The 26227-nt window shown below is 46.6% G+C and overlaps 1 protein-coding gene across 3 annotated transcripts in view; it reads left to right on the forward strand.

Moving 5' to 3' along the window:
* ERICH6B (glutamate rich 6B) overlaps positions 1-26227 on the forward strand; it is a 35140-nt gene that overhangs the window by 6153 nt on the left and 2760 nt on the right. For all 3 annotated transcript variants that reach the window (XM_083505462.1, XM_083505463.1, XM_083505464.1), the window contains 12 exons: positions 710-782; positions 1783-1853; positions 2818-2883; positions 4061-4117; positions 6635-6666; positions 8631-8744; positions 12943-13100; positions 16785-16852; positions 18082-18203; positions 20997-21085; positions 22588-22740; positions 25372-25600. In XM_083505462.1, coding sequence (XP_083361588.1) covers positions 710-782; positions 1783-1853; positions 2818-2883; positions 4061-4117; positions 6635-6666; positions 8631-8744; positions 12943-13100; positions 16785-16852; positions 18082-18203; positions 20997-21085; positions 22588-22740; positions 25372-25600 — 1232 coding nt within the window. The remainder of the gene's footprint in view (positions 1-709; positions 783-1782; positions 1854-2817; positions 2884-4060; positions 4118-6634; positions 6667-8630; positions 8745-12942; positions 13101-16784; positions 16853-18081; positions 18204-20996; positions 21086-22587; positions 22741-25371; positions 25601-26227) is intronic.

The following is a 26227-nucleotide window of genomic DNA, read 5'->3' on the forward strand; positions in this document are numbered from 1 at the left end:
GGAACAGCAGAAAGGCACTTGCGTGGTCAGTCCACATCAAGTCCAAAGAAATGAGAGATTACATGCAGTATATATATCCTCCAGTCACCCTCTCCCCCTTCCCCAGCAATCCAACCACATCAGCTTGTGCATGCAGGTTGACATCACAGATGTTCCTGCTCCGGTATTCTTAACCATAAAAGGGTATTCCTTCCTGTACTTCTGACCATAAAAGGTTGTTCCTGTTTCCTATGCTTGCTCTTGGAGCAAGAGGTCATCAACTCCAAGAACACACTCTGGCGCTGTTCCCATACTAGGTCTGTGCATCTTTGTGGTCAGGACATAAGATAAGGCACAGACATGTCTTCCCTGTTCTGCTGGTACAGTCAAGGCCATCCTTGCCATCACAAACTGATAAAGTAGAGGGCTCTGAGCACTTGTTTATTCAGCTGGGTTTTGGCTCAAGAGCTCAAGTTAAAGCATTTTAGCTAAGGAAAAATAGGGATTTTTGGAACAGTTTCAATCTGCCTGCACAGTCAGTTTTGGGTTCGGGAAATCCATTCCTTCACCTTCATAGCACTTCTCCCCTCTCCAGGAGAGAAAAGAAGCCTTTATTTTACATCCTTTTTTTTTTCCTCTGAGGAAGGCTGAGCTAATGAAACGGAGACAACTTTTACCCCTGTTTTATTCCATTGATTTTAAAAGAAGTCCCTTTCTCTCTTCCTTTCAGATTCCCAGACGAGATCTCCATCATCTTCAGTTCTTGAGTCTCAAACATCAATGAAAGCAGAATTGCCAACAATGTTAGTAACATTATAATAATTTATAATAATAATAATAATTTATTATTTATACCCCACCCATCTGGTACATTCTACTCTACATTTCATTAACACCAATAATGGTTCTGGGTCCAGCCAGCCAGCCTATTAAATCAGTAGTTTAAGATATGGTTTAACTCAGAACCCTGCTAAATTGTTTCTGATTCTGAATCCTAAAAGACACCAGAACAGGCCCTCTTCCATCTGAAAATTGACATCTGTGAGTCACTCCTAACTGGCAAATGATCCCTTGTTGAGGGCAGGGGAGGGAAGAGGTAAAAACTAGTTCCAAGGAAAACCATAAATACACTCTGGCAACGCTATTGCAGGGCCTGATAATGTTCTTTGATAATCACCTTTGATACATCTTCCAATGTAATTGCATGTTCCACATTCTGCACAGGACAAACCGGGCAGTATCTATGAAAAGCGACCAATGGAATCAAATCTGACGTCAGAAATAGCAATATTCATAAATCCGTAGGAGAGCATTTCAGTCTACCAGGGGACTCAGCAGCTAATCTTCTGGTAGCTACTTTGGGGCAAAGGAATTTAAAAGGGAAACTCCAGTGCGAAATGGCAGAATTACAATTCGTCAGGGAATTGAGAAAAATTCCCTTCTGTCCAAATAGAAACAGTGGTCTCCTTCTCTACTGCAGATGTTAACTAAACTCAGCATTGCCATGCTGTTTTATTTTATTTATTTTATTTATGAAATTTATATACTGCTTGTCTGTAAAAAACAACAACCAGCCATACCTCAAAGCAGTTTACAATATAAATTCACAACCGTAAACTGTGTGTGTGTGTGTGTGTGTGTGTGTGTGTGTGTGTGTGTGTATGTGTGTGTTTGGAGCACAGAACTTTGGATTACGTAGCTCAGAATTCTTTCCCCCTGCCCTCAACATAACATCAAAGTATATATGGGGTATCTTTGTTAAAACAGGAATTCTCTTACTGAACCTTTCTTTTCCCATTGCAGAAGATGTGGTGTTACAGATGTGGAAACTCAGACAGAATGGAGTTACTCAGATATGAGTTCAGAAGAAAAAAGTATGATAATAAGTATACTGTGCTGGCCTTAAACAGTTTTGTTTTTCAGAGAGTGTGCTCTAAACAATGACGCAGGCATATGTACACGTTGAAAACCAGCTTTGGGCTGACTTGGCAAAATTTGGTTGCATTTAAAATGCTGTGGTTTTATCTTTCAAATGCTATTTCTTTTATCAGATAGTTTCCTTTAAACTACTACAAAATTAAGAGATCATGTCTAACCCTTAATGAGGAGAGGGGAAATTAATTTGCACAATTTCAAAGTCTAAAATTCAGTTTTCACTAATTTTGTATTGCTTTGGAATGCCCTGCTCTTCTGTGTAGGTATGGTATTTCTTACTTGCCCCAGGTTGCCTCTTTCTCTACAGACCTTCTTGGGTGTTAAGATCAGCAGAAGTTGCCCTCTTGATTGTTCCACCACCCTCAAAAAGCATCTTCTATAGCAGCCTTTATAGGGACACGGGTGGCGCTGTGGGTTAAACCACAGAGCCTAGGACTTGCTGATCAGAAGGTTGGTGAATCAAATCCCCGTGACGGGGTGAGCTCCCGTTGCTCGGTCCCTGCTCCTGCCAACCTAGCAGTTCGAAAGCACATCAGTGCAAGTAGATAAATAGGTACCACTCTGGCAGGAAGGTAAACGGTGTTTCCATGTGCTGCTCTGGTTCGCCAGAAGCGGCTTAGTCATGCTGGCCACAGCTTCTCCCCACTGGGAAGTGGAGCGGATTTGTGGAATTCTTTTCCATGGAGGTTTGCCTGCCACTGCGATTACACTGCTTCCAGCAAACACCGAAGCTTTGACTTTTGACACATCATATTTATTTTTAAAGTCCTGGTGGTATGGTTAGTGTATTCAGCAGCTGCCTTCGTTCCGTGTTGAATACAGTATTTTATTGCGTTGGTTATGTATTGGGTTTGTATGTTGCTTGTCTCAGCATTGCGATATATACCAGTATTTCTCACACAGGGAGAAGGAAGGTGGAGCAGGCAAGCAGGATTGTCAAGGAGAGACCTTTGGTTGGAGAAAGTGAGGGTGAGTTTTAGCAACAGCAAGATGTACTTAACATTATTGGGGTTCAAGTGTCCATGGTATCTTGGCTAGACGACCTTATGATGCTTTTCTTATCTGATCCGTAGAAGCAATTGAAGGGTGTTTAATGAACGGTAATGCGTTTACCGTATTTTTCGCTCTATAAGACGCACCTTGTTTTAGAGAGGGAGAACAAGAAAAAAAAATCTCCCCCTCTCTGCTCAGCACCCCTTCAGCGAAGCGGCAGGGGAAACAGAGCCCCTTCCATTTCTCCTCCCGCTTGGCTGAAGGGGCACTGCGTAGCTCTCCCTCTCTGCTGAAGCCAGGAGAGTCTTGCTCTCCCGGCTTCAGCAAAAGGAACCCGAAGCCTTCGGAGCTCAGTGCGAGTTCCCGCTGTGCTCCGCAGGCTTTGGGTTCCTTTTGCTGAAGCCGGGAGAGCAAGACTCTCCCAGCTTCAGCAAATGAAACCTGAAGCCTCCAGAGCGCTGTGGGAACTCGTGCTGCACTCTGAAGGCTTCAGGCAGCTATCCCTGAAGCCTGGAGAGCGAGAGGGGTCGGTGCGCACTGACCCCTCTCGCTCTCCAGGCTTCAGCAAAAGCAACGCAAAGCCTCCGGAGCGTGGGGGGAGCTCTCCCTCTGCGCTTCAGAGGCTTTGCGTTGCTATTGCTGAAGCCAAGGAGCCTGCATTCGCTCCATAGGACGCACACACATTTCCCCTTAATTTTTGGAGGGGAAAAGGTGCGTCCTATAGAGTGAAAAATACGGTAGATCTTTCAGGGAAACTCTGGAGTGACATATTGACCCAACCGAATGCATTCTGCTAGAGCTTGTTCACATGTTAGCCACCTGATAACTGGTGTCAGTGTTTTGTGTGCGTGGATAAACTACCACAGATCAACCAAAGAGAGAATGTCTGCAGAGCTTCATGTCACCTCAAACACAATGCTCTTCAATGGAGTCAGTTTTACACATTCATCTACAAGATATCAAGTGTTAGTTAAGGTAGAGATGTTAATGAGTGTTGACTCTTGCTCCTGCTTGCAATCAACCTATCAGTTTGCGGGGGGGGGGCGGGGGGAGGCAGGAGGCAAATTGTTGACAGGATTTTTTTTCATTTAAGTAGCTTGAGGTTCAGTTTCAGAAGGCCACAAAAATCTTTGTTTGTGTGTTTGTTCCACAGAGCTAATAGTTCGCAGCATATTGGAAAAAAATGATGTTGCTGAAGTGGTCAGTGAAGGTACGCCTTGTCACACTGATAAGGTTTTAAGGCATCACATCAGACACAGGTTGAACTATTTGATACAGAAATAAAGTGGTAAGGTATCGTATGCCATTCAAGTACCACCTTCACATATGGGACGCGGGTGGCACTGTGGGTTAAACCACAGAGCCTAGGACTTGCCGATCAGAAGGTCGGCGGTTCGAATCCCCGCCACGGGGCGAGCTCCCGTTGCTTGGTCCCTGCTTCTGCCAACCTAGCAGTTCGAAAGCACGTCAGTTCAAGTAGATAAATAGGTAGCGCTCCAGCAGGAAGGTAAATGGTGTTTCCGTGCGCTGCTCTGGTTTCGCCAGAAGCGGCTTAGTCATGCTGGCCACATGACCCGGAAGCTGTATGCCGGCTCCCTCGGCCAGTAAAGTGAGATGAGCGCCACAACCCCAGAGTCCGCCATGACTGGACCCAATGGTCAGGGGCCCCTTTACCTTTACCTTACCACCTTCACAGAGAAGGTTCTGAAAGTTCTAAAAATGGACATCAGGTAGCAAGAATGAGAAAGATTTCTGCAAACTACTGTGTGCCGGAGTAGACAGCCATGTTGCTGGTGGGACCTTTCAACATGGTGGTTTATTATGGGCTGGATGCCGTTTACGCTTTGAAGTTTGGTTTCCATTTTTGCAGCACCCACATGGCATAGTAATCATCAAGATGCCAACTTGTACTTTTTCTTCTCTTAATTAACAGGCGGCTTCCGTTGCCGCAATCCTATTTCTCTGTGCTCCTCCCATGGGCAGATTTGTGAAATACCAGTAATAATACAGATTAAATGTTTGGGGCTGGTTAGTGCTCTGAGTTATACTGTGTGCTGTTGTAAACAAAAATTGTCTTTCTTCCCTTATGGGGTATCCAAGAGCCCATATAGAGTCCTTACATAGGTTCCCTATTGGTAGGAGAAAATAACAGAGGCCAACCAGAGAATATTGAGAAGCAAAGCAGCTAGTAAGCCTGATCTTTATTGATCTGTTGCAACAGGGTGCTCCCCTCACCCGTAGGAGAGAGGAGGAACCCAGAAAAATGGTGTGCAAGGCCTTATAAAGACTTTTGAAATTGCCACCCTGTAGATCAAGACCACCCCCAGAAACATCATACATACATCACAGAAGGGGTGTAACCTAAGTCCATCCCTCAGATACATCACAGAAAAGGCGGTCTTAGGAATCAAAATGGTTCCAGGTCGGTCTTCCTGTGCTGATCTATGTACATGCTTGGTTGGTACGCTTATGAACATTACCATATATCTAAGACCTCAGAATTCCTATCACACTGCACACACAGAAGTCTTCCTGTAAATTATGATGATTTATCCCTTCCAGTCTTCCCCAGCTGATGTTCAAAAGGGTTATGGGGTTCACTGTCAAACCCAAGACCCTGAACTGTAGGCTGAGACCACCCTTCCAGGGATCCAAAGAACTCACACAGTAGCCAAATTTAGCCCAAGAGACCCGAGGCAATTGGTTTAGAGCAAGGCAATTTCCCACATATTTGCAGAGAGGTATAGAAGGTGTTAGGGACGTGGGTGGCGCTGTGAGTTCAACCACAGAGCCTAGGACTTGCCGATCAGAAGGTCGGTGGTTCGAATCCCTGCGACAGGGTGAGCTCCCGTTGCTCGGTCCCTGCTCCTGCCAACCTAGCAGTTTGAAAGCATATCAAAGTGCAAGTAGATAAATAGGTACCGCTCCAGCGGGAAGGTAAACGGCGTTTCTGTGCGCTGCTCTGGTTCGCCAGAAGCGGCTTAGTCATGCTGGCCACATGACCCAAAAGCTGTATGCCAGCTCCCTCGGCCAATAAAGCGAGATGAGCGCTGCAACCCCAGAGTCAGCCACAACTTGACCTAATGATCAGGGGTCCCTTTACCTTTACTATAGAAGGTGTTCTTGTTTAAGATTGCTTACGGTAGCAGCAAAATGAGAATTCCGATACCCAATATGAAAGAGCAGGTCAATTAAGATTTTAGGAACATTTGGTGAAATATGTATAGAGCCGTACCTTGGTTTTCGAACAGCTTAGTTCTCAGAACGTTTTGGCTCCCGAACACTGCAAAACCGGAAGTGACTGTTCCGGTTTGCGAACTATTTTTGGAAGCCGAACGTCCGACGGGGCTTCCATGGTTTCCGATTGGCTGCAGGAGCTTTCTGCAGCCAATCAGAAGCCGCAAGTTGGTTTCCGAATGTTGTGGAAGTTGAACGGACTTCTGGAATGGATTCCGTTCGATTTTCAAGGTATGACTGTACTTCATCACCACTCTCTGACGCCTAAAAAGAGAAATAAGTTGGGAAGTTTGGTCTTCTATATATCTCAAAAGAGCTCCTCTATGTCCCATGCTTATGATTTGGCTTGGTTTGCACCAAGCACCTTGCATTTTAAACAAAGAAGCAAACCTAACAAAAGCTTTTTGCCAAGGATTAACTTTGTTTTTCATCTTTGTATATCTACCTCCTTCTAAAATATTTCCGATGCGTTTGCTTGGAAACTTCAAAGAGAGTTCTGAAGATCACGAGCCAGATATTGAGGTGAGATCACGTATAGTTGGGACCAAAAGTATTGTAGTTCATCTTTTTGTAGGGGTTTGTTTTGTACAATTGACATCTATGGTCACGTATAACAATCTACCTGTGGGGAATGTATAGTGCTATTTTTCTAGAAAAAAAAGAGGTGCCGGAACTCACCATGAACACCTCCCTCGTTCTCTTAGAATGGCAATAGCGCTCACCTAAGAGGTGCTGGAACTGAGTTTCTGTGAGTTCCCCCTGGGGGGGGGGGAAGCCCTGGAAATATAGATTTTGACTACTGGAGGCAATATTTTAGAGAGAGGGTCGCAAGAACCAAGGATTACACAACATAGCTGTCAACTTACAGATTTGAAAATAAGGGTCCAGCAGCCTCAAAAATAAGGGATCAGCAGCCAAAATAAGGGATTTTTTGGGCACAGGTATGTTCAACCTCTGAGCCCCTCCGAGCCAAAGGCAGAAAGCCCAGCCAGCAGCCAAACGAAGCCTCAAGCGGTGGTTCCCACAGCGCAGCAACCCGGCAAAGGGGATGCAGCAAGGAAAACCACCGTCACCTCTCCGCTGGGAAGCGCTGAGCAAAGGCGAGTACCCAGGCAACGCAGTCGATTTGATTGGCACAAGACATGCAAGCTCCACCCCCCAGTCGTTCTTAGACTCCTTATTGGGTGAGCAACACAGTTGGAGCCTCCCTCCTCCCTGGCCGGCAGGGAGGGAGGGAGAGGAGCTGCTTCCTTTGAAACCTGGGAAATTTAAGGGACATCATCAATAAGGGACAGCAGCGGGACACGGCACTGGGATATGGGACTTTCCCGCCAAATAAGGGACAGTTGACAGCTATGTTACACCAGCCCTCTTTAGGCCCAATAGTTCGCACCTAACAGGCACAGCCACTCTCCTGCAGATATGAATTCCCACCCATCCACAGTAGTAGTCTGCTCATTTTAAAACTGTTTCCCCACAGTTCTAAATATTTGTTTAAATGAAAGCAAATGTTTTCAGGGAGCCAAAGTCAATCCCGTTGTATTGGATGAGCTGTTCATTTGTCCTGGTCTGGAATAACAGAAGGGGCCTCCTCATGGAAAAGTGATTTGACTCTGAGCCTAAACCACATTCATACACATCAGGCATATCCAAAGACCGCCTTGTGTCGGTATAATCCTGCCCCTTTGGCAGTTTATTTCCTGGGGTAAAACTTCAACCCTCAACAACTTTGGGTTAAAATTGTAAAAAAAGGTCAAGCTCAACAACTTGGGGGGGCGGCGGTTCATTTCCTGGTAAAATCCTGAAAAAAGAGCTCAGCAACTTCAATCCTAAAAAAAGCTCAACATCCCCTCACACACATTCACTTCATCAAATCTGGCCCTCTTTGAAAAAAGTTTGGGCACCCCTGATATACATGTTTTCCTGTGTATAGCCAGGTTTTTTTATTTTATTTAAAAAAATTATTAATAAATTTTATTAGTATTTTCCACACAACAACACGAAAGATATCAAAAAATAACAATACACAACACACAAAAATCAACATTTGAAAACTAAAAAAAGCAACAACAACAACAAAAACATATCTCACAAGTTAATATTATAAACACTAAAACAACGGCATTGACTTCCACCAATCCCACATCACCTCCTTTATCTCTCATTGTGTCTTCCTGTTTTCCTGTTTTCTTTATCATCTCTATCCTAACATCTAGATATAAATCCTTCTTTCATATCCTTTCACTTCACAAGGTTATTCCAGACTCAGCCAGATTTCTGCCCTCAAGCCTTGACTTTTGAGGTATTCATTTAGGCACTCCCATTCTTTTTTTACTTCACTTTTTGGTTTTTGTCTTATTATGTCTGTCAATTCTGAGAATAGCCACTCTCCCCTAGTGGGTAACTGATTCCCTTTCCAGCACTGGAAAGTGTATAACTAGTTTAGTTTGAGAAGCCATTTGCTTACCCCTCCACCTCTTTTTCAGGATCATTCTGAAACCGATCTTTGCCTTCTCGGTTGCTGTGAGTTTTGCACCACAGCACGGAAGCCTTTACCAACAGCAGAATACCTGGATGAGAGCCCAGAGAAAATGGAATGTGTGAGTATTGTTCTCATTTTCAAAACGAACAACAACAACTTCACTTCTGAAAGTGGAATCCTTCTCGAAAAAAAGTATGTGCCCTGGTGGTTTCCTTTGGAGGAGAAGGAGAAGCAGATGTCAGTGGGAAGAGACCCAGTCAGCCTCCTCCCCTCCCCTCCCTTCTAATCCCAGTGGGGCTGAGATCAACCCCCCATTGGGGTGGCCATACCCAGCTGCCCTTTGTTTGCAGTTTCTCTGCCCTTTCTGTAGAAGCGAGCCCAGAGATCTCTGTTCTGTGAGCATTGTGGGAATGTTCAGGGATGTAGGAGAGGATATATTGTCTGATAATAGCCTTTCCAACTTGTGTTAACAAGTTCACAATTTAGCAAAGTAACATTCCCCCTTTTATTTTTATTTTTTTTAAAAATAATGTTTATTAAAGTTTCACAAACAATAAAAAGTTTCAAAATTTAAACATAAGAAGAACTTCAAGAATAAAAACATACAAGAACAAAACATATAAAAAATACACAGTAAAAAACAATTAGCAAAAGAAAGGAAGGGGGAAAAGAAAAGAAAGAAAAGAAAAACCAAAAAGCAGAACAGAAAATAGGTTAATATTTTCATCTCTTATCTTTATTCACTAGTTTCCTGACCTCCTCACACCTCCCATTTTGTATTCCAGTTCAAATATTGAATTCAGCAAATCCTTACCCTCTAGCATTTATCCTTTATCAATCCCCATTTACATTTTCTTAAAAATCTTTTTACCAATACCACTTCTTTTCAATCAAACGTCATTTTAACATTCCTTAATTTTACAGTGCTTCTGCAAGTAGTCTTTAAATTTCTTCCAGTCTTCCTCCACCGACTCTTCTCCAACATTCCCCCTTTTAAACTTGCAGTGGATGCGTTTGCTCAGGCTCGCTAAAGCCTCTATAATAACTGTTCTGGTATTTCCCCCTTATTCCCTCATAAAAGATAAGACATGACACAGTCTTCTATAGAAGTATAAAAAGAGTTTACTCACATAGCATTCTGTTCACAATAGGATCCCAGAAGGCAGACTTAGCTTAGAAAAGTAACATATACCTGGAAACGATCTCATAAGAAGACAGTCCCTTTGTCCTCTCTTGGCGGGAGCAAAGAGGGCATCTTTGGCTAAGCAGATGTTGCTTCTTCGATGCATGTAGTCAAAAAAAGAGAGATGGCTGCCCTGCCCTGTGCTTTTGTCATTACCTGCACAGGTGAGGCCACGCCCACCTCTAGTCACATGCAGAGGAAGTCTGTCCCAGCCCAGAAGGAAACAGGAAGTTTACCCACTGGCTGGACAAACATTCCTCACCATGTGTAAACATGTTCACTCTAGGAATGTTGTACTTGACTGCTCTTGTGTTTGATATCCCAAAAGCATGACTGTCTACCCATATTTGCACGTGTAGACCTAGGTCAGTGGTGGCGAACCTATGGCACACGTGCCAGAGAGGGCACTCAGAGCCCTTTCTGTAGGCATGTGTGCCATCGCCCCAGCAGGGCCGAAGCTTCCGTGCCAGGGGTGGGGGAGGAGAAGGAGGAGAGGAGGGCTCAGTGCAAGAAGGAGTGAAGGCGGGGATCTCTCAGAAGTGGAGTGGAGGCTTCGGGCTGAGAGATCCCTGCCTCTACTCATGCTTGCACGCAAGTAGGAGCGGGATCAGGCAGCTCAGCTGAGGAGTGCCTGGCTGCCTTCAGGTGGTGCAGGAGCTCTGAGATGCAACTTCTGGGCTGCCTCCACCTTCCCCAACCCCAGCAACTATTCGGCTTGGCTGCCATCTCGGGGTTGCAGGAAGTGGGGTCTCCTTTAAACTTCTCCTTTGAGGGGAGTGCAGCCGCGAACCCCTCAACGGAAAGTGTGATGGAGCCTGCACCTCCCCAGCTGAGCAGCCCCGATCCAGCTCCCGTTCCCGTGCAAGCAGCAATGCTGCCTAGCGGAGCAGCCCGATCCCACTCCTGCTTGTCTGCAAGCAGAAGCACGCTGGGAGAGGGGTGGCGGCAACATCCCTTGCCTGCTCACTTGCCGCCCCGGCCCAGCCTTCCCTCACTAGGAAAACGGAAGTGTGGCACTCAAAAGGGAAGTTATACAGTGGTGCCTCGCAAGACGAAAAGAATCCATTCTGTGATTCTCTTCGTCTAGCGTTTTTTTCGTCTTGCGAAGCAAGCCCATTGACGGATTAGCGGATTAGCGCTATTAGCGGCTTTTAGCGGCTTATCCGCTGATCGGATCAGCAGATAAGCGGCTTAGCGGCTTACAAAGGGGGGGGAGGGGAAAAAACCCCGCAGGAACTCACAAGACATTGTCGTCTTGCGAAGCCAGCCCATAGGAAATTCGTTTTGCGAAGAACCTCCAAAATGGAAAACTCTTTCGTCTAGCGAGTTTTCCGTCTTGCGAGGCATTCGTCTTGCGGGGCACCACTGTACTCAGAACAGAGCATGTTCAGCTTCCGAAAAATGTTCCAAAACTGGAGCACTCATTTCCGGGTTTGAAGTGTTCAGGTTCCAAGTAGTTCGAGAACTAAGCTGTTCGAAGACTGAGAAGAAGAAGAGTTTGGATTTGATATCCCGCTTTATCACTACCTTAAGGAGTCTCAAAGTGGCTAACAATCTCCTTTCCCTTCCTCCCCCACAACAAACACGCTGTGAGGTGAGTGGGGCTGAGAGACTTCAGAGAAGAGTGACTAGCCCAAGGTCACCCAGCAGCTGCATGTGGAGAGCAGGGAATCGAACCCGGTTCACCAGATTACGAGTCCACTGCTCTTAACCATTGCACCACACTGGCTTTTGGGTACCAATGTATTTATTTTCCCCGATTTGAACTGTATTTATCCCCCCACCTCTGCTGTGGTGAATTTCTTGAATCAAAATGAGAGTACCCCTAAACATGTTTTTAAAAAATGCACTGAGTTATACCATAAAATTGTATATCAGTGTAAAGATAATTTAATGAAGAATGTAATGCAATAACTTTTATGAAGGGTTATTTATTACAACAGCAGTTATAAAGAAGAAATGTAAAATACACAGAAAAAATGAGATATACGGGTTAAATTATCATGTTGGCACTTTGCGCTAAGTAAGTGGGTTTTGGGTTGCAGTTTGGGCACTCGGTCTCTAAAAGGTTCGCCATCACTGACTTAGATTAAGAAAATTTTCTTCTGTACGTTACCTTGGGGCAGATATGGAAGGCAGTTAACTGAACAACTGGAGCAGGCCATTTTGGCACCTGAGGCAAACCACAAAATGGTGTCCTCTCTCCCTAACACGGAAGAAGGGGGGAGTGAAGATCTACATCAGGAACAAGGAGGGGAATAAAGATCTGAACTGAGATCTGTTGCCCCTGCAAATCCTGCCGCCTGAGGCAGCCACCTGGCCTTGCCTCAGGGGTGGGCCGGCCCCAACAACAGCAATGTTCTTCTGCCCAGTCTTTATTGAGCATTTGGTCTCATTTGTTTCCAGGGAGGTTCTTCAACATTGAGCACTCCTCCTGATTTAATTGTGTGGCGCCTGTATATTTTCCTGTTAATCATTTGTTGACCCCACACTTTTCAGTACATCTCCCCATCACTTTTCTACCCACAAAAAAGGCCACTAAAGAACTTGTTCTGCTAAAGCGGCAGAGCACTTTAATCGCGCGAATCTGAATTTTTGGGATGTGCTTGAATTTATTCCTGCAAAATACGGGAAACCCAGAGGTGACGCAAAAGAGCTAAACAAAGCTAGGTAAAGGGACCCCTGACCGTTGGGTCCAGTTGCGGACGACACTGCGGTTGTGGCGCTCATCTCGCTTTATTGGCCGAGGGAGCCAGCGTACAGATTCCGGGTCATGCGGCCAGCATGACTAAGCTGCTTCTGGCGAACCAGAGCAGCGCACGGAAATGCCGTTTACCTTCCCGCCGGAGCGGTACCTATTTATCTACTTGCACTTTGACGTGCTTTCAAACTGCTAGGTTGGCAGGAGCAGGGACTGAGCAACGGGAGCTCACCCCGTCGCAGGGATTTGAACTACCGACCTTCTGATCGGCAAGTCCTAGGCTCTGTGCTTTAACCCACAGCGCCACCTGCGTCCCTCCAAACAAAGCTAAGAACTAGCAAATTTGGGATCTAGGATAAAATAGCCCGTAAATGAGGAAACTTGATAGCGGCTTCCATTAAAGTGATTTTCAGATTACTGGGTTTTGTATAGCTTATGTGTTGCAGGACATACAAGGACATTTTCCAATGTGTAGTTCAGGAGCTCATCGAAAATAGCCCCGAAGGAAGTACAATCGACATCACTCCTCACCGACACCAATCGGAAGGCTCTTGGCTAGAGAACAAGACTAAAAGGACACTGATAAAAGAGTGAGTGACTTTGGAGATGACTTCTTCAGTTCTCAAACTACCCAGAGACTTCCCACTTTATTTTCTGATTGCTAAATATGACAGGACTGTGAAAACGGTCTTGAGAGGAGTTTGATCTGGCAGTCTACCATTCGGGTTGCCGTATTCCCAATAGTGAAAATCCAAACAAAGTTGTTGAGCTGTTGAACATCTCTTCCCCGCTCCCCCAAAAATGTTTTAGGCCTTTCCTTTGTTTGTTTCTTCTTAAAAATAGCCCTACTAGTCATACGTCCGGGTTTTCCTGGATATTTTGCTGATTCAGCAAAAATGCACCTGGACGCCATTTTGCTGAGCGATTTCTGGACTTGTCGGTGAAAACCCGGACGTATGGCAGCCCCTATCTACAATGGAATAAGACTCACAACCGGAAAGCAACTTTCCAATGTAGAATTTATAGCCATTAAAAAAAAAAAAAGAATCCAGGACTTTTATTCATTCCCAAGAAGAATCCATCTTAAGTTGTCATTTTGAGCACTTCCAGTGTACGGAATACATGCTTCAGCCTTGACAGACAAAAATAAGGGGCTCATCATAGCTCATAGCTCCTGACATCTGTTCCCCTCCGAACATGTTTGTTATGGAGAAAAATCCAAAATACGTAGTTGTTTATGTAACCGTTCAACCCTAGTAATATATAGATTTCTCCTCATTTTTTTTATTGTGCTACCCCTCCATCTTGGCTTTTTCAGCACATAGAACTGCTTTCTAAATGTCATATAACCATAGAGTTGTAGAGTTAGAAGGGACCCCAAGGGTCATCTAGTCCAGGCATGGCCAAACATGGCCCTCCAGATGTTTTGGGACTACAGTTCCCATCATCCCTGGCCACTGGTCCTGCTAGCTAGGGATGATGGGAGTTGTAGTCCCAAAACAGCAGGAGGGCCAAGTTTGGCCATGCCTGATCTAGTCCATCCCCCTATAATGAAGGAATCTCAACTAAAGCATCCATGACAGATGGCCATCCAACCACTGCTTAAAAACCTCCAAGGAAGGAGAGTCTACCACCTCTGGAGGGAGACCGTTCCACTGTCAAACAGCTTTTACTGTCAGGAAGCTTTTCCTGATGTTTAGTTGGAATCTCCTTTCTTGTAACTTGAAGCCATTCGTTCGATTCCTATCCTCCAGAGCTTGCTCCCTCTTCTATGTGACAGCCCTTAAGATATCTGAAGAAGGCTATCATATCTCCTCTCAGTCTCCTCTTTTCCAGGCTAAACTTACCCGCTTCCTTCAAGTGCTTCTCCTAAGGCAGGAGTCCTCAAACTAAGGCTCGTGGGCCGGATAAGACCCAAGGGACTTGTTTATCCGGCCCGTGGCAACCCCCATTGCCCACTGCCGCCGCCCACTCTTGCGCAGCTGCCCACTTCTGGGTCGGAGGAGCACTGCTCAAAAAAGTCCTCTATTTTAGATTGTTTGGGAACCGGTGAGAGAGCTACATCCTCTGGGTCCCTGTAGCGTTTACTAGCAAGCATAGCATCGCCGTGGAGAGTAATCAAGGAGAGGTTTCCCCAACCAAAAAAGAGAGAAAAAATAGAAAGTGCTCAGTTTGTTCAATTTAAGAGCTTCTCCATGTGGAGACTGCCAGGAGTTTCAGGAACAAAGTATAGAAGGGAGTTGGCGGTTAATAGCTAGCAGCTGGTGGCCTGCCAAGGATGCTTCACAGAACTTGCCCAAGATGTTTCTCATAGCATAGACAAGAAGGTGCTGTTAGAATCTCAGTACAGTGGTGCCCCGCAAGACGAATGCCTCGCAAGACGGAAAACCTGCTAGACGAAAGGGTTTTCCGTTTTTGAGCTGCTTCGCAAGATGATTTTCCCTATGGGCTTGCTTTGCAAGACGAAAACGTCTTGCAAGTGTTCCGATTCTTTTTCGCTCCCCCCCCCTTTTCTAAGCCGCTAATAGCCTTTTAGCCGCTAATCCGCTAAGCCTTTAATAGCCGCTAAACCGCTAATAGCGCTAATAGGGTTGCTTCGCAAGATGAAAAAACCGCTAGACGAAGAGACTCGTGGAACGGATTAATTTCGTCTTGCGAGGCACCACTGTAGGTTGGTAAGTTTAAAAGTAGAGAAGTAAAAAAGGAAAAAGTACTTCCCTGGGTGGCAGTCAGCGCTAATTACAGTCCTGTTATCTGCGGAGCTCCGAAGGCTGCTTGCTAAGCCGTCGCCATCTTGGGTCTCATCCCGGAGGAGCACTGGAAATAGCTTGTCCGCATGCACAAGTGTTATTTGCACATGCGCAAGAGTTATTTCCGGTGCACATCCAGGTTGGAAGAGGCCCGTGCACATGCGCACAACTTATTTCCGGTGCTCCTCCGACCCAGAAGTGCGCTGGAAATAGTGTGTGGGCACGCGCTCCCCTGCCCTCCGGTCCGGTGCACGATCGGCACTGGAGACACCGGCCCGAGGCGCAGTAAGTTTGCTGACCCCGTCCTAAGGCTTGGCTTCTATACCCTTGATCACCTTGGTTGCCGTCCTCTGCACACGTTCCAGATTGTCAACATCCTTCCTAAATTGCAGTGCTCAGAATTGGACACAGTACTCCACGTGTGGTCTGAACAAGGCAGAACAAAGTGGTATTATCACTTTCCTTGAGCTAGACACTATACCTCTGTTGATGTCACTGCGTGCATTGACAGCCCTGGGTCCGGAAGGCTGACAGCCTAAAAATAATCAGCGTGCAGCAGCAACTGTCCACAAGCAATGCAGTTTGCCACCCCTCAAGCACACTGCATGGAGAATGATGATATATTATTATTATTATTATTTATACCCCGCCCATCTGGCTGGGTTTCCCCAGCCACTCTGGGCAGCTTCCAACAGAATATTAAAATACAATAGTCTATTAAACATTAAAAGCTTCCCTAAACAGGGCTGCCTTCAGATGTCTTCTAAAAGTCTGGTACAGTGGTACCTCAGGTTAAGTACTTAACGTTCCGGAGGTCCGTTCTTAACCTGAAACTATTCTTAACCTGAAGCACCACTTTAGCTAATGGGGCCTCCCGCTGCCGCCGCGCCGCTGGAGCACAATTTCTGTTCTCATCCTGAAGCAAAGTTCTTAACCTGAAGCACTATTTTTGGGTTAGCGGAGTCTGTAACCTGAAGCGTATGTAACCCGAAGCGTATGTAACCTGAGGTACCACTGTATTTCCTTGACATCTGATGGGAGGGCGTTCCACAGGGCAGGTGCCACCACCGAGAAGGCCCTCTGCCTGGTTCCCTGTAACCTCATTTCTCGCAGCAAGGGAACCACCAGAAGGCCCTCGGCGCTGGACCTCAGTATCCGGGCTGAACGATGGGGGTGGAGACACTCCTTCAGGTATACTGGACCGAGGCCATTTAGGGCTTTAAAGGTCAGCACCAATAAAACCCCAGTATCAAGCTCTCCTGCTCCAGTGCCTGAGTCCAGGGATCTGTACTTTCCTTCTAGTTGTGAAAAGGAAAAGCAGATCAGGTTCCAGCTCATGAACTCAAGTCTGCTTTGTTTTTCCCCACACGTTAATTTTATTTCAATCCGTACCTTCCCCCGGCTGTTTTCCCTGCCTAGCCACTGCACAATGTTCACATGGATGTAGCATGTAAAACCTTGGCTCTGTGCCTGGCACTCTTTGCAGTCTTAAGGGTTTTTACTTTCAGCATCTCTCTCTCCTAGGATTGAAGACAAAGGGGGAATTGATCAGTACAGGGACGTCTTTGAGCAATATATAAAGTTTGGGCCATGTGAGTACAAGCCTCTCGTTGGTTGCAGAATCCGGGGAGTCCAGTCTCCCCACCCCATCCCTGCCCTTCTGCCATTCCCTCCAGCTCCTGAGAGCTAGTGTAGTGTAGTGGTTAAGAGCAGCAGACTCGTATTCTGGGGAACCGGGTTCGCTTCCCTGCTCCTCCACATTCAGCTGCTGGGTGACCTTGGGCTAGTCACACTTCTTTGAAGTCTCTCAGCCCCACTCACCTCACAGAGTGTTAGTTGTGGGGGAGGAAGGGAAAGGAGAATGTTAGCCGCTTTGAGACTCCTTTGGGTAGTGATAAAGCGGGATATCAAATCCAAACTCTTCTTCTTCTCTTCTGCCAAGGAGTTTCTCCCAAAATCCGTGAAACAAGTCTTGCTACAATCTCCCTACTGAAATTAACTCCCAAACTGACACCTTAAAGAAGTGGAACAAAGCAGACCCACCAGGGAAGGTGTAAGTGGGAACGAACAGTGTGGGCTGCAGGTAGGTAGATACAGTGAGGGGGGCAAGTATTTGATCCCCTGCTAAATTTGCCCGTTTGCCCTCTGATGAAGAAATGACCAGCCCATAATTTTAATGGTAGGTTTAGTGTAGCTGTGAGAGACAGAATAACAACAGGAAAGACCCCAGAAACCCAGAAGACAAAAGTCAGAGATTGATGTGTATTATAATGAGTGAAATAAGTATTTGACCCCCTGTCAACCAGCCAGATGTCAGGCTACCTGGTATCTTCGCTGTATGTAAGGAGCTGAGATTAGAGGCACCTGCTGTAAGGGAGAGGTCTTACCCGTAATCCCAGCTCATTACAGTACCTGTACAAAAGACACCTGTCGACAGAAGCAATCAATCCAGCAGATTCCAAAGTGGCCACCATGACCAAGACCAAAGAGCTGTCCAAGGATGTCAGGGACAAGATTGTAGACCTGCACAAGGCTGGACTGGGCCACAAGAGGTAGGTGGTTTTCCTGTTGTTATTCTGCCTCTCACAGCTACAATAAACCTACCATTAAATTTATGGACTGATCATTTCTTCGTCAGAGGGCAAACGGGCAAATTTAGCAGGGGCTCAAATACTTTCCCCCCTCACTGTAGATAGATACATAGATAGATGATAGGCAGACAGATACATACATACATACATACATACATACATACATACAGTAAGCGTTATATACTGAAATTCCAAATTATTTGAACACTCTCCTCCTAAAACTGTTTCAGGTATGAAACTCAGATTCAAATTATCAGATTATCCACCCAAACCCAAAAAAGTCCGTAAGAAAGCTCCGGAGCCCAAGGAAATACTGACTTTAGATTTGGAGTTCAAAGCTGAACAGTTAAAGGTATGTGGTTATCCTAATTTATTGGGACTCTCTCGTGTACACCTCTTCCAAGTCCCTTTGTGATGCTCAATTAGCTCTGGGGCTCGTTTACTAGAGTAAGAACTTACTCAGCAAGTGGGCTGGGATTTGCTGTCCCTTGCCTTGCATTCAGTAGCCATCCCTTGTATAAGCTCAGAATAAAATAGATAAACCCACAAGGTGGGGTGGGGTGGCCATAGGAAAGCATTGAGATGGGTTGGTATCCTGCCAAAGATTACGTACATAAATGTCGGTCGTTTCAAGTGGCTGTAAAGATGCATTGGGAGAAGGTTTGGTTGAAAATGTGGCTGTTTGCTGTGTCTGTCCGCCAATTTTCCAAATGGCGGCCAGAATGCACTTCGATGGGGTGAGTCCTACTGATAACTGCCCCCTCCGTTTCCAATGTCAAGTGTGCATGAATGAGTTTGCAAGACAATTGTGTGGGGCTGTACCTACTGTTCCCCAGACCATGAGAAATCACAATCTTGCCTCCTTGCCCCTGTCCCTATGTCCCATATTGTTGTTGTTTAGTCGTTTAATCGTGTCCGACTCTTCGTGACCCCATGGACCAGAGCATGCCAGGCACTCCTGTCTTCCACTGCCTCCCGCAGTTTGGTCAAACTCATGCTGGTAGCTTCGAGAACACTGTCCAACCATCTCGTCCTCCGTCGTCCCCTTCTCCTTGTGCCCTCCATCTTTCCCAACATCAGGGTCTTTTCCAGGGCGTCTTCTCTTCTCATGAGGTGGCCAAAGTATTGGAGCCTCAGCTTCAGGATCTGTCCTTCCAGTGAGCACTCAGGGCTGATTTCCTTCAGAATGGAGAGGTGTGATCTTTTTGCAGTCCATGGGACTCTCAGCCCTTAGTATAACTTATCTCAAGAGAACTCCCTGAGGGAAAGCCCTTCTGGATCCCTGCCACCCTTTCCAATCCCTTTTCCTTTTGTGTTGTAGCTTTTCAGACTGTAGACCTGAGAGCAGGATCTGCCTTATTCCTAATCTTTGTAAAAGGTAAAGGACTCCTGGACGGTTAAGTCCAGTCAAAGGTGAATATGGGGTTGTGGCACTCATCCCCCTTTCAGGTTGAGGGAGCCGGCGTTTGTCCACAGACAGCTTTCCGGGTCATGTGGCCAGCATGACTAAACCACTTCTGGCACAACAGGACACCGTGACAGAAACCAGAGCACTCGGAAACGTTGTTTACCTTCCTGCCACAGCGGTACCTATCTATCTACTTGCACTGGTGTGCTTTTGCACTGCTAGGTTGGCAGGAGCTGGGACAGAACAACAGGAGGTTACTCCGTCGCGGGGATTCGAAACGCTGACCTTCCGATCGGCAAGCCCAAGAGGCTCAGTGGTTTAGACCAGTGTTCCCCAACCTTGGGTCTCCAGCTGTTTTTGGACTACAACTCCCATCATCCCTCGCTAGCAAGACCAGTGGTCAAGGATCATGGGAACTGTAGTCCAAAAACAGCTGGAGGCCCAAGGTTGGGGAACACTGGTTTAGACCACAGCGCCACCCGTGTCGCTAGGGAGACTCAAGACTCAGCAGGCAGTGGGCTGAGGCTCCAGCTGCCTCCTCATTCCTCACAGTAGCCAATCATGCTGCCTTGCAGATCACACACATCCTTGTTATCATAGTGCAGACACATAATGCTTTTCCTAAGTGTGGTGGTCACGTTCTTTACAACAGGCATGGGCATCCTGGGAGGTCTTGAATGTCACTGGGGGAAGTGGTTGGGGGTTTCCTACCAACGGTGGCCAAAGTAGGCAGGCAAAGGAGATACCTTTTTTCTTGGAGGCTGTCCGTCAAGGCTGAAGCGGGGTCCAAGGCAAGGAGTCGGGTGAGGTCAGGAACTCTTGCAGGAGAGCAGGACAGGGTTCAGGCAGGGACAGGCTACCAACAATGTTGCTCCCGCAACCTGGGACTGGGGCTGGCTGGCTTTTATCTGCCCCGAGGCATAGGGCGGCCCCGGTCCACAGGTGACTCGCCTCTCCTGGCCTGGAGGCGAGCACTCCTCCTGCGGGAACTTAGTTCCCTCTGCCTCTCTGCCCTGAGCTTCTGCAGCTCAGGAGAGGATGGAGGGTTACCGGACCCAGAGGCAACCTCAGCTTCCCCTGACAGGGCTGAGAGTGGAGCACCTGCAGGCAATGGGTCCTCCATCACCTCAGGAGCCAGAGCAGACTCAGCTGGTGCCTGCACCTGAGGATCCAGCACAGGTGAGGACCCTTCAGGCTCAAGCCCCAGCCCCGGCTCAGCTGGTTCTGGAGGTGGGGAATCCTGTGCAGGCTGGGATCCCTCAGGTTCAGCATCTGAGTCCAAATCCCAGGCCATCACATCTTTCTCCCCTTCATTCATCCCCGCATCCTTATCTCCCTCCCTCCCTTCCTTCCTTCCTTCATTCATTCATTCATTCACAACACACACCCAGCAGCAGCCCGTCTTCTGAGCACCCTAATCCAGCCAGATACACTTTTCTTCTCTACAGCTGTCAACCTTCGTCTCTTCTCATTAGATAACACAAGCAGGCAACTTACACATGTGTTTGTTTGTTCAGCGTTGAACTTCAACTTGTCTATGCTCTGGTGGCCTCTGGGCTAGATTACTGCAATACATTGTCCACAGGGCTGCCCTTGAAGACTGTTCAGGAACTACAGCTGGTGCAGAGAGCATACAAAATAATTTCCGGAATTATTTCCACTGGCTTCCAATGAGTTTCCAGAATTGATAAATAACCATGCTCTTATCTTCTCCCTTTTCTCCCGCTTTCCCCTTAGATTTGCCATTCTACCAAGCCCGTGAAAAGATATTATTCTGATGGGAAGATATTCTATCTACTTTTCCCAGATGGAACCGGCCAAGTTTAATATCCGACAATAACAATCATAAAGCCAGATTAAGAATGGTTGACGCCTTTGGAGCGGTGCAAAGTTGGCAGTAAGGTGGGGTGGGGATGGGAAAATGTGCGGCTGTTTATAGTACAAAAAAGGTATCCAGCAGACTATAGGACACTACGGTTCCTTCTGCATATTCCCAACACCTATGTGAGGTAGCTTAGGCTGAGAATTTATGACGGACCCAAGACACAGTGAGCAAACACAGTCCATTAAAATGTGAAACTGGATTCACGGCTCCCACCTGCTACAGGTGTGTGGGTGTCTACAACGTCCTGAAGATTCATCTGCATAATTTTCTGTGTGTCCATCCTCACAGAGATCATAATGAACGAGAAACTGTCTCAGGCATATCATAGAAGGTAGCCTTTTTGGATGATTTGAAAAAATATATTTAGCAACCAAATGAAACTGCAGGCAGGGTTTGAAATTTGAGCAACAGGAAGAAATGATAATATATGAAATAGAGGAATACAAATATTAGATGAAATTTGTGATGTAATAGAGCAGGGGTCGGCAAACTAAGGCCCGGGGGCCGGATCCGGCCCAGTTGCCTTCTGGATCCGGCCCGTGGATGGTCTGGGAATCACCACATGGATCGGCAGGGGGATTCTGTTCGTTCGGGCTGCACCATTTTCCCCCCTGCGCCAATTCATCCCCCCCCCCACACACACCGCCTCCTCCTTCTCCCTCCCTCCTTCTGGCTTCTCCCTGCCCTGCCTAGAGAAGGAAGGGGGCTGGGCTGGGCTGAGCTGGCTGAGCGCCATTTTAAGCAGCCCCCTCTCTGGAGCCAGCCCTTTCGTGCCGCTCATCGTCCCTCTGCCGCTGCCATCGACAGCTGTGTCCTTTTATTTAAAATGCATCTGTGGGATCTTTGTGGGGCCTGCCTGGCATGCTGTGTCCTTTTATTTTTATTTAAAATGCATCTATTGGGATCTTTGTGGGGCCATTCCCCCCCCCAAAAAAAATATAGTCCCCACCTGCAAGGTATGAGGGACAGTGGACCGGCCCCCTGCTGAAAATGTTTGCTGATCCCTGTAACAGTGGAATATGCATTTGGTGAAAATTGTGATATTTTACAGTATATTAAAGGGATGGGTATAAAAACAACATGGAAAAGAAGGTGGGAAGTCAAAATTATAAGAGAAATGTGTAACAAATTGAAATTATCTGCTTAAAGTTATGAAAATCTAATGAAAATCTTTAATGTTTTAAAAAAGAGAGAATCCTTTCGGGAAGGAACAAAGTCTCTTAGTAAACCAAAAACATTTTGACATCTTGACTCAAGGGATCGCACCAAAAGGATTCAACCCTCTGAGACTCTGGGGGTGGAAAATGTGTTTACTAGTAAGTCCGTAGGTAATTTACACGTAACAAGCTTTCAGTGAACAATATTAACAAAGCAAAAAATGTTTGCAAAATTAAAAAGGAACCGCCGATGTGAAAATACTCCTTTTCCTTAGCTATTAATCAGTTACCCATCAGGTAATGTTGCTATCCTCATTAGCTATGTAAAAGAATTTCAGTTCACATACATCGTTCTAGAGGACAACCTATCATACGAAATGCAGGCCTGTTTCGCAAATCAGGGCTTTGCAGTATGCTACCACCGTAACGGGAAGATCTGGTAAGTGGAAAGGAAGCATTCAGACATTTTCCTATGAAATCAGGAAAGTCTAGGCCACAGGTAGGCAAACTAAGGTCTGGGGGCCGGATCTGGCCAAATCACCTTCTAAATCTGGCCCGCAGACGGTCCGGGAATCAGCGTGTTTTTACATGAGCTGAATGTGTGCTTTTATTTAAAATGCATCTCTGGGTTATTTATGGGGTATAGGAATTCATTCATCCCCCCCCAAAAAAATTTAGCTCGGCCCCCCACAAGGTCTGAGGAACAGTGGACCGGCCCCCTGCTGAATAATTTGCTGACCCTTGGTCTAGGCCAGGGCTTCCCAAAACCACCGTATTTTTCGCTCTATAAGACGCACCAGACCACAAGACACACCTAGTTTTTGGAGGAGGAAAGCAAGAAAAAAAAAATATTCTGAATCTCAGAAGCCACAACAGTAAGAGGGATCGCTGCGCAGTGAAAGCAGCAATCCCTCTTGCTGTTCTGGCTTCTGGGATAGCTGCACAGCCTGCATTTGCTCCATAAGACGCGCACACATTTCCCCTTACTTTTTAGGAGGGGAAAAGTGAGTCTAATAGAGCAAAAAATACGGTGTGTTTGGACTACAATTCCCACCATCGCTGACCACTGGTCCTGCTAGCTAGGGATGCTGGGACTTGTAGTCCCAAAAAACAGCTGGTGGCCCAAGTTTGGGAAACCCCGGTCTAGGTTTTTGTAGGATAACTTATTTAACTGTAATGGCCTAAGCTGGGAAAAGGCGTTCCTGGCTACCGTTGATCCCTTTGCTTGAACAGGCAGCGCTTAGTCCAGAAAAGCTTCCAAACTGCCAATGTGGTCCTTCAGGTGGGATGCAGCCCTGTCCAGAACAGGTGGCACTTCCCTGCCCTGGACCCTGTTCCCTTATCGCAGTACCTTCTTTTTCAGGATTAATCTTCAGTTTGTTCATCTTAATCCATCACCAAACTGCTTGCAGGCAGCTTAGTTCAGGAGCTGTACAGCCTCCCCGGGATTTGTACGTAGAAAACAGAGGATAAATGCCTGCATGCAGACATTTTTAAAATGTTAAGTGGGTTTCACCTATGCAGCCCCATCAGCGGAAGCCATGCAAATGGACTTTCATTCATGCAATGGGACTTCTCTTCCCCCCTTTCCCCTGCCCTGCCCAAAATTGGCTTGGGTCTGTGCGCGCAGAGAAGAGGGCGAGGAGAGGGGAGCGGTATTCCTTCCATCATGAAGGAGTGTCTCCACTCCCATCGTTCAGCCCAGACACCAAGGTCCAGCGCCGAGGGCCTTCTGGTAGTTCCCTCCCTGTGAGAAGTGAAGTTACAGGGAACCAAGCAGAGGGCCTTCTCGGTGGTGGCCCCCTCCCTGTGGAATGCCCTCCTGTCAGGTGTCAAGGAGATAAATAATTATACAACTTTTAGAAGACATCTGAAGGTAGCCCTGTTTAGGGAATATTTTTTTAATATTTAATGATTTATTGTATTTTTATATTTGTTTGAAGCTGCCCAGAGTAGCTGGGGCAACCCAGTCAGATGGGTGGGGTTTAAATATTTATTACAGTGGTACCTCGGGTTACAAACGCTTCAGGTTACAGACTCTGCTAACCCAGAAACAGGACCTTGGGTTAAGAACTTTGCTTCAGGATGAGAACAGAAATCGTGCAGTGGCGGCGCAGCGGCAGCAGGAGGCCCCATTAGCTAAAGTGGTGCTTCTGGTTAAGAACAGTTTCAGGTTAAGAACAGACCTCCAGAACGAATTAAGTTCTAAACCCGAGATACCACTGTATTATTATTACTACTACTACTACTACTAAGTGCTTGCGCAGACAGAATGTTTGTAATAGTGTGACACTGTATTCCACCCAGTGTACGCTAGCAAAGTTGTGAGGCAGCAAAAAGTTTGTACAGTTGTACCTCAAATGGAATCCATTCTGGGAGTCCATTCAACTTCTAAAACATTCGGAAACCAAGGTACAGCTTCCGATTGGCTGCAGGAAGCTCCTGCAGCCAATCGTAACCCACGTCAGACGTTCGGGTTCCAAAGAACGTTCGCAAACTGGAACGCTCCCTTCCAGGCTTGCGGCGTTCAGGAGCCAAAACGTGCGTCTCGCAAGGCTTCCAAGGTTCAACTTGGAAATAAAATATATAGAGTGGATACATTGCGGTAGTTGATGCACAGTGAGAAACATACACTGTACCTATTAATAAGGTATATTGGAGAGAATAGGCTTGCCTTCTGTTCTGCTGCCTCTCACAGATTGCAAAACCTTCCTTTTGGAGATTGATTAAAGACAGGGGAGGAGCGAATGCTTTAAAACTACACTTTCAACCAGCTCAAAGCCATTACGTCTCTCCTCCTTTGTCTCCTGCCAAAGGATTCAGTCCTTGCCATTTTCTGTCCAGCAATAAACGACGACCCCCAAAACTTTTAAGATCATAGACCAGCTCAAGTCTTCACGGAGAGGACTGCCTTCGGGATCGGGATAAGGAAGGGTTCAACAAACCCTCACGCCACGGGACTAATGTGTTCTAAGGTGGTTGTTGAGTTTCGCACTTCTTGTTCCTCTATCAGAAATCAAAGAGTTTATTCCAATGTCTTTTGTTTCATTCCCTCCCTGCCCCCAAACAGGTTGAATCTAGACCTCTGCCTTGGCTCGTACTTTGACCGGAAGGGAGTTAGGAAGAAACACTGGAATTGGTGGGACAAGAGCGGCCACATCCATGCACCTCCTTTCCAACCCATCTACATTCAATTGAATCTTTACATCCAGGTTAAAATTGAAGCCCAGGACCAGATTTTCCTAACGTTTACTAGTAATCACGACTGCCTTCAGCTGAATGTGGGTGCAAAGCTGAAAGTGAGTGCCTGTGGCATTCTCATTCACACGCCTGTGGCAGGGAATCTTAAACTGTGCTCCCTCTGTTTGTCAGAAATGTTTGCCAACTTTCGCTGAACTTCAAATGTGGCTCGTGAACTGAAATCCAAAGAATTTTAGCAACGAGCCACTATAACAAAGGCGGCATTTTTCCATCTCTGCCAAGCTAAGCAGTTGGCTCCTTACCTCTCTCGCCCTGACCTAGCCACTGTGATCCACGCGACGGTCACCTCCAGACTGGATTATTGTAACTCGCTCTACGTGGGGCTGCCCTTGAGACTGACCCAGAAACTCCAGCGGGTGCAGAATGCTGCAGTGAGACTCCTTACGAGGTCTTCGCTGCGAGATCACATTCATCCGGTGCTATACCAGCTGCACTGGCTCCCGGTGGAGTACAGGATCAGGTTTAAGGTGCTGGTTTTAACCTTTAAAGCCATATATGGCCTAGGACCCCCGTACCTACGGGACCGCCTCTCCTGGTATGCCCCACAGAGGAACTTTCGGTCTTCAAATAAAAACATCTTGAAGGTCCCAGGCCACAGAGAGGTTAGGCTGGCCTCAACTAGAGCCAGGGCTTTTTCGGCTGTGGCTCCAATCTGGTGGAACACT

The sequence above is a fragment of the Podarcis liolepis genome, assembly GCF_965112155.1.
Source record: "Podarcis liolepis genome assembly, chromosome: 5".
In the NCBI taxonomy this organism is placed as follows: domain Eukaryota; kingdom Metazoa; phylum Chordata; class Lepidosauria; order Squamata; family Lacertidae; genus Podarcis; species Podarcis liolepis.